The sequence below is a fragment of the Nymphaea colorata genome, chromosome 6, assembly GCF_008831285.2.
Source record: "Nymphaea colorata isolate Beijing-Zhang1983 chromosome 6, ASM883128v2, whole genome shotgun sequence".
NCBI classification, from domain to species: Eukaryota; Viridiplantae; Streptophyta; class Magnoliopsida; order Nymphaeales; family Nymphaeaceae; genus Nymphaea; species Nymphaea colorata.
In genome coordinates this window covers 6,533,325-6,544,408 of record NC_045143.1, presented here as the reverse complement: position 1 = coordinate 6,544,408, position 11,084 = coordinate 6,533,325, and the positions used below count along the sequence as shown (strand labels likewise).

Below are 11,084 nucleotides of genomic sequence, written 5' to 3'. Positions count from 1 at the left end.
TTCTTTTCTTTATCAGTACTTTTATTTATAGCATAACAACCACAGATCGTCCACAGAACATCCAAGCTGTCTTGTGGAACTAAGGAGGAAAAGCATATTTAAGATGACCTTGCTTGCATCTGGTTCAAGAGGAAAATTACAAATCTGAACAGGATATCTTTGTTCATGCACTCAAATGAACAACATGCCCACAAAGTTTAAAATGTTGCTAGACATTTGATGCTTATTGGATAACATCACACGCTTATGGCTCCCGTCAGTAGTGAGCTTGCTAGCGCTTTGCTTCCTTCACTTGGAGGAGGGAAAGCAATGGTCAGTTCCAAATCAGCCGGTCCAATCGAAGGTAGAGGAGATGAAGGTCGATAAGTTAAGTCAAGGGACGAACGCACTGGTTCATGTGATGAACAAGTAGAGGTGACAGGATTGGTAGAAGTTGACTGAGTCTTTCTACCTTGTAGGTAGTTCGCCAATTTGCATTCTATTTTCTCTGGCGCCTTAGGACGGATCAGATGCATATCATCATGAAGTCCAGTGTAAACTCTGGTCTGGGAAGTAGGATCGGGCAAGACGCGTCCTGCGGTCATTTCCAAGATCTGATTCATACTGGAACCTGAGCTTAGTCCTTTACTAGTGCTCCTTACCTGGGATAGGAAGATTTCCAAAGAACCAAGTTCAGCCGTGACCTTGAGATCGTTTAAAAATCAGTGTGAACAATTAAATGTTATCTGTGAAGAAAGTCACCTTGTCCAGGAGGCTCGGTCGTCGTCTCTCTTTGTTAAGGCTATCTCGCCTGAGAAAATACTTCTGGGCATGGCTTGCAACCTGAGCAGGAGTTCTGGTAGTGACATAATTCCTTGATATTCCTTTCCAATCGCCTTTCCCTAGCATCTCAAGTCCAATTAGAAATTTCTTGTGCTCTTCCTCGGTCCATGGAACCCCTAAGGAGAATAATGATACAATAACAAGCGCTCAAGTTAAGAACGAAATGATCCAAAATTTTGAAAACGTTTCGCATCAAAAAGGAAAAACTCAGTGACTGTCAGATACCACAGCAGTGATCTTAGCTAGTGATTGAAGTAAATGGGAACTCAAAGCTCAGCACTCCATAAAGAGAACAGCAACCATGCTAGCGTCTCCAACAGATTCTTAATTCTTGAAGAGTCGCCATGAACATGGGAAGCACCACTAATAAAAGAATATTTTCCACAGACAAAAAAATCATGAAGTACTACTAAAGAGAAAAACCGGAGTATATGACTCACCCTTCTTTCTTTCATGGTTTCTGCTGCAAGAGCGAACAAAGCCATCAGAAAGATAACCATTCTTAGCATTTCCACTTTCATGATTGCCTGCCACTGAGACGGTGCTGGAAGGAGATAAAGCCCCCGAACTATGACTCTCCTTCACAGGAGAATCTACCTCCACTTGAACACCAAACAACCGCAAAGTACCCTCCGAGCCATTGCTATTCTTTCCACAACGAGAGCATTTCCTGTTCATTGTGGCCGACCTCGGAAAGTCCACCAATCTAGCAAGCCAAGTTGCAGTAGGGAGGTGAAGACCTTAAATATGAGAACTTGAGGTAGGAAATACATCGTCTGTTAGCCATACTCTTTCCTTTTCCTCCCTGTTTTGTGGAATTTCATTGGGGATTGAAGGATAAAACAATGCTGGATTTAGTGTTTCAAGGTTTCCAAGGGACAGTACGTATTGAAAATAGATAACCAAGAATTCAAAAGGGGGTTAGTTGGTGTAGGACAATAGCATCCAATGACTGATGTCGGGTAGCTGGAAGAAGAAATGAAGTCATCAACGCCGCAGAAAAAGAGCAGGGAACGACGACACATGTCAGATGGTACTGCTGGTTTGTTCAAAGATGGTTGAAATTAGTGGTGGGTAACTTTTTTATTTCATCCTCTAATTTATTGAACGTCAATCACTCATAATGGACTCATTAGCTGCAAGCTTCTTGCATTGATGTTGTTTCCATTAGCTAACCGGCAAAACTGTAACAGTGGTAGCCATGGCTAATTAAATAGTCTTGGAAACGACACTGGTGAAGAACATGGGAAGAACAGGGCGAAACTAGCTACTCCACTGCAATTTCGTTTGATTATTGACCCACATGCACTTAAATTGTTCAAGGCTTGTTGACATAGTCAATCACCAATCACATTTCGCGGTTTTATATTTGGGAATTACCATATTTTGGAAGTAGGAACACCAAAAAATTGGTCTTTCTCTTAGCTGTGGCATGTCGCAGTAAAGAAAATTGCAGAAATTAAAAAGAAGGAATTGTGTCCACGGCCGAAGTTCCTAGCAAATGTGGACAAATCTAAATAAGCTCTTATGGATTCTCCGGGGTTGGACGTCGTCAAATTGGTCAACAAGATGCTAGAAGCCAGAGGAAATCTGGTAACTTAGAAGTTAGAAGCACTATTGCAAATGTTCTAGCAGTTTCCATACTGTTAAGTGTGTACAGCCATAGAAATAGGAGCTACAGAGCATAAAATCAGCAGATCTTTAATTTTTTGGTACCAACTATAGATGGGCAGTCAACTCGTTGGTTGAGAACTCTAATACAGTTTGTTACAGCAAGTTTGATCGTCTAGATTGCGCTTTCTGAGTTTACTGTCACCGGAGTGTACTTTCACCTTAAAATCGACTCAAGGAATCCAGACCTCTGTCTTCTTTCTTCCCTGGTTTCAAGACAAAACACTGACCGGTAGTGAAGAAAATCGGTGACGTCTTCACCGTGTTTTTGGCTGCGCTTTATACAAAGAGAATCCGGATAATCGGCAATCCTTTAATCTGCATATATAGTAAAATCTGTAACTTCGAGTAATGGAATGAACAAATAAGGGCCTGGTAAACCCCATAAACATTAATCTTTTCCATAATTAATTGTTGCAAATGAATGCTGATAATTGCCAGATCAAGACCAGGTTTGTTTCAAAGTATTTTTCAACATTAGCAACCATAAATCCGATTTCCTGTGTACTCAGCCGATTAGAATCCGTCCCCTTTTAGTTTCCCAAGATTGATTTTTGAGGGAGAACTCGTGTACTCAGTTACTATCAAAAAGTACTGGAGCTCTGTAAATGTTGAACATGAAACTGGTGTGGCAAATGAACCTCGTTTTCAATTCGATTTTGGTAGGTTTTCTTTTGGCTTGCCCAGCTCCGACTCTCAGGTTTCGCTTTTTACCGTGATCGTTTACCTAACGATTCATGGCCTGCAAAGGCCAGCCGAAGTTATCGTTTACCACAGTTGGTTAGACGAACTACCCAACAAGAATTCGATCCACCTGGTTCTAAAGTGCAGGAGTCACCCTTAGAAACATCTCAAGTTGTAAGAAGTTCCAATAGAAAATTTGTTGCCTCACCGAATTCTTTTCCTGTGTTTGATAGCAATCCATATGGAATGAAAAACTTCCGACCAGAAAAGGGAAACAACCTACAAAATTTCATCAGCTGCCAAACATCTTCTAGTAAAGAAAGTCAAGAGCTTAATACTCAAGGTGCATATCTCATCATGAACTGAACTGGTCAAGTTCGGCATTACCTAGCTTGCCTATGTTTTGGAAAAAGAAAAGGTTGGTTGTACCAACTGATCAATTTATCAGACTTAGATGCTCTACATAGGCGTATTAACTCGGCAGCAATCTCACAAATGCGGCAATTGGTTGTGACTTGGCAGTGAATTTGCAGTCAGCTCTGAATTGCCCAGGAGCAATGTGGTAATTAGAGAAGAAAAGGCCATTTGATACACGCCTTTAACGCAAGTCGCATAGCTAATAAGAGATCCATGATTCATCCACTCTAATGAGTATGGGAAATTTGAAGGAGCTCAAGAGTTCAATTATGCATCTTTTGTTGTCCTTGAAGAGGTTGGCGCAACAGAAAGAGCGGGGGCCGGTAGGTGGTCACTGGTCAGTTTTTATTTGAATCCTCAGATGTCAACTCTCTATTTGCGAAAAAAGGTCCACCGATGTTTAAGCTAAAGGGGGTGGTGGCAGCTCGAAGCACCGACAGCAGTCCATGTGTTTTAAAGGGACAAAAGATTCGACAGGGGCTTCAGTCTTCTGATAAGGGGGTGTGAAACCCCACTCGCCCAGAACTATCCATCTTTTGCCATTATCCGGCGAGGCAACATGTCACTAAACTTTACCAGCTCATCAAAAGTCAAGAATGAAGTGGTGCCAACATTAGAAAATGTTGCCATCATAAGATAATATTTGCAAGATTATAAGTTTAGGGGCAGTGGAATGAACCACTCACGCTTAAAAAAAGAAAAAAAAATGTCGTTTGGAGGCCAAAAATCGTTTTGTCTCAAAAAAAAAGAGCGTTTGAAGCAAGTTTGTGTGGCAATTGAAATTGGTTTATGAAAAACCAAATTGTGACAAAACAATGTCTGTGTGCCTTTAAAAGGATATAAATGAACTGACCGTCCTTAGATGTTTACAGCAAAAGTCTTCTTGTTAATTGTCACTCAACCAAAGTACCAAACAAATCAGTTTTCAAAAATTATTTTCATAAAAGCTGATTTTCTCAAAATGACATCTATTTAAGAATGTCATCCAAAGACACCTAAATTTTAATACTTACAATGATGTTTTCATCAACTTACAACATGACAAAGAAAATGACTGCTGTTTTCCTAAATCGAGGTTCATTAAGTGATGAGAGGCCTTGAGAAAGAGAAAGTGACGGACATCACTTCATTATTAACCAGACAATTTTGGTGGAACCAGGGTAGAACTGGTTGTGCCAAACATGACCAAGACTTCAACAGGCCGTTGAAAAACAAGGCCAACATTGAGGTATCTTTCTTCCTTAATTGCTTTTCAACCATGACTCCACCTGAAAAACCTACTGCCAACACGGTTGGTGTGGATCAAACTCCCTCCAGATCTTCGTTCAATCTGGCGTAGTTCATAATAGAAGAGATCCACAATTATAAATAACCTCGTAAATTTATAGGACCAGCAGGTGGAATCAGCAAAAGTTGTCCCATGGAATAGAGAATTTTTGCTTTTGGAACAGAGTGTCCACAATTTCTTTATTATAAAGACACATATAACAAAAACTTGCCGGATCCGGATCCATAAAATCTATAATACATTTCTAACCCATTGACTTAGCATTTGGATCGGCATTGACGCAAGGAAGGATCTGCGAGCCCAATTATAATCTGTGTTTCAAACTAGTATAAGGCAATGATCTAACATGATTTTTCGTGTCCACCAAAATTCATGGAAGATAGTGCATCCTTTTGCCATCTCAATTTTTGTCCAATATATATATATATATATATATATATATAGAGAGAGAGAGAGAGAGAGAGATTTCTCATTTTCGTCCACGTAATTCTTTTGCCTTCATTTCTCTTCAAAGTGGCAGAAGATCCACGATTAAGCATGCAATCACAAAGCACGGTCATGCCCCAAGAGGAACACCTAAACTATCTTTTCGGTTTCCAAATATAAGGTTACAGAGATATCACTGTTACAATTGATCACTGTTTTTACAGTCTAAAAACTTCTAGGGGGACAGGATATTCCACTGAAAAACCATGAACCATGTTTGAAGAATTTGAGGATTTTGAGGGTCCTGCAAGAATAAGATGCTTAAGCATTCAAATCACTTGACCACATGTAACATATACTGTTGCAATCTGCCACATAAGATTCCACACCAGCCTTTTTCATATGACAACATTGCAATTGCCTTGGAGTACATTCTTTGCTCAGGGAAATCCACACTAGTACCCCCTGTACACATTTAAAAAACAACAACATTAACGGTACTGGTTTACAAATTATAGAATAAATAAAAAGGTAATAAAAAATTCAACAGTCAATGAATCACCATTTCATATACTATTCATTTTCTAGGAAGAGAAGCCAAGCAATCCAGTGAACGTTTACCAATATTCACTCCTCAAGAGAGATCCGATTTCTGAAATTGCAAATGCCGCGTCGATTGTGCTGGAAAGAATCCCGAATTGATTGCATCATAGACTTCACAACCGGTAAATTATACAATTCTTCAGTTTGCTCCTGCATATGTAGGCAATAGAATTAGACTTACTTTTTGCTTCCAGAAACATGGATAAAATAAAATTTGGATGTAAAAATGAAATTTTCCATGCATACCACACTCAGCATCCTGTCCTCAAAGCTGCTGGAATCCAGCCCTATAGGCATGAATATTTTTTGGTAAGCCCCTCTCAAGCTTTTGATCTTGAAGTTTATATGAATGTATCAGTGACTAAAAAAACTAAACAGAAAATAATAATTCAGTTCTTTCAGACGTATCTTCTACATCAACTACAGAAATAAGTTCTAACACGACATCTAGTTAGACCAGATAACCTGCTTTCATGGTTAAGCTACGCTACAACACCCTTCACTAAAATGCATTCCTATGCTAATCTGCACATATTTAAGTTTCTTTTGTCTTTCATTTTTGCCCTTATGAACATACAGAGGAGATGGACAGCTGTAACATTGACAGATGACATGACAAAAAGATAATTAGCATGTTATGACTTAATAACATAAGACAGCAATTATATTCTTAACTATATCACGAACTCTCTACGTAATAACATAAAATGACAACTATGTCATCAACTATATCTCAAACACTGTATCTGCCTACTATCATCTGAAACCCACTTCGAAATTGCTTGTCCCCATGTAAATTCTTAAAATTGATTATAATACTTTCCGCAGTTATCTGGAATGATACTTAATTATCTGCTAAAAGAAACTTCCGATGAAACTTCTCAAAAATGTAACCTCAGTATTTGAGAACCCATGACGACGTAGGCCCTCCAAATTCAAGCCACGAAGTTCTGCTCTATCTCCAGCTACCATCATATATCGAGGGACATCTTGAGAAACCTACAAATGGAAATGCAATAAGCCAAAGATTTCACGACAAATAGATGAGGAGACAGCGCTCCACATTGACAGGCTGAATTTTTTGACGTACAACAGAACCCCCACTAACAAATGCATATGATCCAATGTGGCAAAATTGATGAACAGCAACAGCCCCTGAAGTATGAACAAAGTCCTAACAAGCACAGATAGCCCTATTAGCTTTTCCATCCATTTCACTGTTAAAATAAAGATCTCCAAAAAAAGTAGAATAAAGAGACAAATACATACTTCCACAACAACATGGCCAGCTAAAAGAGAATTATTAGCAAAGATATTGCTGGAACCCACTCTGCAGTCATGAGCAATATGACAACAACCCATGATAAGATTTTTGTCACCAATAACCTGCTTGTAAAAATAAACTCCTGGTCAGACCCTTAATCAATAACCTACTAAACAAAAGGCACCACCAAAATGGGAAATAATGTCACCAAATAAAGGCTTTGTTGAAAATTCGCACAGTTCTGTCAGTAGCTTTGGAAGAACGATGAATGGATGCGAACTCTCTGACATCATTATTATTCCCCATGTAGAGAAAGCATTCATCTCCTTCCTGAAATGTAACACTTTCAAATATTATAAGCTCAGTTTGAAATTTTCTGTAGATTAACCTAAAAACTGTTTCACAATGTTTAGACATGCATATGCAGCACAACATAGGGCTACTCTGCGAGAATACCACATAAAGGGCAATTTTATGAAGAAATTGGCATTGTTCAAATCAATAAACAAACTGCATGATATATTCTCAGAATATGTGACATGTACACATCCAATGATACTCTTCACAAATCTGACATAAAAAATTATACATGTTGCTTTACCAAGAAGAGAGAGACAGAGAAAATTGGATTTTGAAATGGTTCATTTGACCATGAGATGTTGTACAACTAAAACTAACTTGAACCAGGATAACATCAAAATAAACAGAATAGAAAAGGCGAAATTCATATATGCATGCAAGCTCACACAGTACATGTAACTACACTCAAGTATCTATATAACATGACCTGTTAATCACCAAATGGGGTCATGAACTTACAGTAACTAAACCCAGCTAATGGAAATTAGAGAACACATATTAGCATTGGCATGTTTTACTCATGATTCAAGTCTGACAGCAAAAATACTTTGTCTTGCTGTCATCCTACAGAATACATTCATCATTAATCAATTGAGAAGCCCATGTATCCAAGTTGCTAGCCTTTGTGCATGGCAGCGCCTTAGAAGTGACTGTTGTGATTCAATTTGGACTCTCAGCTAAAGGTATGAATCTCAAGTTTCATGCTAATGTCATCGTCAAATTTGCAAATATAAGCAATTCATCAAGTTAGCTATTGCCCGTAGCACATTGGAATGTACAAACAAAGCACTTACAAGTTGTGATCTGACAGGAAACCATCTCCAAGCATGTTGGTGTACTAACCTTGTATTTCATATCTTGGCACTTCACACCAACAACGGCATGATACCCGATTCTGTTATTACTTCCAATAACCGTACATCCTGGTAGATCACAACCAGCGATGGCACCACTGCCCTGCCATTTTTTTTTTCAAGGCATGGTATATCAGCAACTTCAAGGTGAATGAATTCATTTGTGGCAGCACATACTAGAAGATCAAGCTATGCATGCTAATGCATATTGCACATAACCTTTGGAAGGGATAAAAGAATCATATGACCAATGTTTCAAATTCATCTAACATGCGGACAATAGCAGTAGATTGTAATCATCTGAGAAAAGAATATACTCACGTCAGTAGAACGCAGCCGTCTCCTAACTCAGTGTTGCCAAATACGTGGCTCCCCGCATGCAATTGACAGGAATCCCCAAGCCTTGCACCTGATCCAACTGTGCAGAATGGACCAATTGAGACGCCCTGTACCGACAAAAAAGGATCTCTTATTCACCTCCAGACCCAAGAGAAAAGGAACACTTCCGAAACAATGCCCACAAACTACCCACTGCCGACCTCTCGAGATAGAAATTAAGTCAGCAAAATGACCTTCCTGACAAGAGGCTGAATGTGATAACAGATTTAGGATACATTCTGCCTACAATTTCAAAAGCATTCCAGTATGAAATAAACTTGAAGGGAAGACAAGAATAAAAGATGTTGGTAAAAATTATTTGGTCCAACACTCGTGGGTTTTACTTCCAACAATTCTCCTGGTTTACGAAAGGTAACTGAACATATCAAAACCTCCAAAAAAGCACAAACACGTGCACGCGCGCGTGTGATTGTGCCTTCTGATTCATAAGCCGAAAGAAATTCTGCCTCCCTTTCCGTTTCTCAAGGTCTGCAAAACTTGAGTCAAACTGTGATGGCAACTTAAGACTAAACTCGTCGGCAACAGTTACATTTTCCACCATAATCCCACCATCAAGTTACAATGTCACTTGTTATAAGCATATGTCAAACCGAAATAAGGAACCAACAACAGTAAAAAATTCAAACAGTAAAAGAAGATGAAGGATTCTTGGGATACCTCTCCAATGATAGCATCAGGGTGAACAATTGCAGTAGGATGGATGGAGCTCAGCTTGGTCTCCGACACCGACGCTGCTTCTTTTTTATCATTAACAACTGCACGAAAAGAATGGTGGCGAGTTTAACACCGCACAGAGAGAGAGAGAGAGAGCGAGAGAGTCTTACAAGTAGATGCTCTGCACAGGCATGTCTTCAACATTCTGCCAACCGTAGAAGGCGAAGACAGAGCACGAGACACTCCGATAATCATGGCGACAGCAAAAGAGAGAGAGATAGAGAGAAAGACAGAGAGGAGTGGTGAGGGAGATAGAGAGACAGGAAGAGGCCCTCGGAAAGTGACCGGCGCCGGAGGACGACGGACGGCGATGCGGTAGGGCAAGGAACTAGTTCGGATCTGCAACTTTGGTCTCGTTATGAGGTTTTAGATTTGATCCGGTTAGCATCCAAGCTCATGCGGGCTTGACAATTCAATTCTCCGAAACTAAGTCAATGGGGTCCGAAATGATCCAACAGCAGTCTGGATTGCAAAATTTTTTGTTATTCTCACTCAAATCAGGACCAAGACATGATTTATGAAGATCTCTTTCTTCCAGGTAACATTCAGTGTAGCCCAACTATTCAAACATTCCTAATTTCATCAAATAATCAGTGGAATAAGTAGAGTTGAGGGTCATTTAGGATCGTATACTAAAGGAGGTCGTTTGGCATCAGTAAAAGTAATAATATTGTTATAAAGTAATGTTTGGCATCAGTAAAAGTAACATATTGTTAAAAAGTAAATGTCTAATCGAACGAGATACGTGTGTGAAAAGCAGGGAATTAACATCTTTTTATTAGTAAAGTAAATTTATTAAGATTTAATATGAAAGACTTAAGAAAATTCTGACTTCTTGAGTCCATAATTTTAAAGACAATAGTTGGCAAGATTTCGTATGAGCTTGCCTCATTCTGAAGGGAAGCCAAATATGTTATTATCGCATGCGGGTATGCAAGAAAGTTTGCTTCCTTAAACATATATTAATCAGTCATTAGCACGTTGATTCTTCACAACAATGTCCTGATCACGTTTTAGTTTGCTATTCTTTATTACTAACTAAACACCAAGTATCCTCAACAAGTCTGCTAAACATTAATTATGTGATTACTTTGTAGAAGCACGCTTTAATTATTATGTAGCCAACTCTTTGTAATGTTATTCTTGTGAACTAATTAAGCACAATATTGTTATTCTAAGCACAATACTAATTACTTAATTCTTTCATTTTTGTGCTAGGCACTCGGCACACCATCACTCAAAATTATCCTACAGTAGACCATCATCGGCAAGCCATGACCATAAGGCCTTGTCAGAACACTGTCATTCCTCCAAGCGCATATCTACTTCCATACGAAATCTGGGTGAAGGTAAACTTTCCTTGAGAGGAAATCTTCAACCAAAACTAGTTGTCGACTATATGTCATTAAGCAAGGTGGCCAACCATCACCTACTTGATGACGAGCTTTCACTTGCTCACCCTCGCGTGATTCTATGAGGCTATGGACGCAGCATATGCGCTCATCGGAGGAATTGCCCCTAACCCACACACACCCCCATGCACATCCAAATGCTACTCTTGGAGAACCCTACTGATTTCCCA

The 11,084-nt window shown here is 39.3% G+C and overlaps 2 protein-coding genes across 7 annotated transcripts; both read right to left on the bottom strand.

The window, feature by feature from the left end:
* Positions 1–4: 4 nt before the first annotated feature.
* Positions 5–1,829, bottom strand: LOC116256497 (transcription factor KUA1-like). Its single transcript, XM_031632879.2, has 3 exons — positions 1,263–1,829; positions 742–938; positions 5–641 (listed from the first exon to the last, which is right to left on the bottom strand). The coding sequence occupies exons 1-3, from the start codon at positions 1,498–1,500 to the stop codon at positions 237–239; spliced, it is 840 nt and encodes a 279-aa protein (XP_031488739.1). The 5' UTR covers positions 1,501–1,829; the 3' UTR covers positions 5–236.
* Positions 1,830–5,453: 3,624 nt separating this feature from the next.
* On the bottom strand, positions 5,454–9,852 carry LOC116255611 (probable acyl-[acyl-carrier-protein]--UDP-N-acetylglucosamine O-acyltransferase, mitochondrial). 6 transcript variants are annotated; one of them, XM_031631481.2, is made up of 11 exons: positions 9,613–9,852; positions 9,446–9,543; positions 8,711–8,835; positions 8,379–8,487; positions 7,413–7,505; positions 7,181–7,297; positions 7,002–7,085; positions 6,806–6,910; positions 6,158–6,244; positions 5,930–6,061; positions 5,454–5,773 (listed from the first exon to the last, which is right to left on the bottom strand). In XM_031631481.2, exons 1-10 carry the CDS (start codon positions 9,695–9,697, stop codon positions 5,936–5,938), a joined length of 1,029 nt encoding a protein of 342 aa, XP_031487341.1. In that variant the 5' UTR covers positions 9,698–9,852; the 3' UTR covers positions 5,454–5,773; positions 5,930–5,935. The 6 variants fall into 6 exon arrangements, 3 of the variants coding, with proteins under 3 accessions (XP_031487341.1, XP_049934128.1, XP_031487343.1); XM_050078171.1 differs by lacking the exon at positions 7,002–7,085; XM_031631483.1 differs by lacking the exon at positions 5,454–5,773 and having other exon boundaries at positions 5,924–6,061; positions 6,158–6,198.
* Between the last annotated feature and the right edge of the window lie 1,232 nt (positions 9,853–11,084).

Coding starts and splice junctions, on each gene's coding strand:
- LOC116256497 (XM_031632879.2), bottom strand. CDS start 1,500: ATGAACAGGAAATGCTCTCGTTGTGGAAAGAATAGCAATGGCTCGGAG. Junction 939..1,262: donor AAACCATGAAAGAAAGAAGG/GTGAGTCATATA, acceptor TATTCTCCTTAG/GGGTTCCATGGACCGAGGAA. Junction 642..741: donor GACCGAGCCTCCTGGACAAG/GTGACTTTCTTC, acceptor TTCCTATCCCAG/GTAAGGAGCACTAGTAAAGG.
- LOC116255611 (XM_031631481.2), bottom strand. CDS start 9,697: ATGATTATCGGAGTGTCTCGTGCTCTGTCTTCGCCTTCTACGGTTGGC. Junction 7,298..7,412: donor CCAAAGCTACTGACAGAACT/GTGCGAATTTTC, acceptor TTTTACAAGCAG/GTTATTGGTGACAAAAATCT. Junction 6,245..6,805: donor ATGGGTTCTCAAATACTGAG/GTTACATTTTTG, acceptor ATAAACTTCAAG/ATCAAAAGCTTGAGAGGGGC.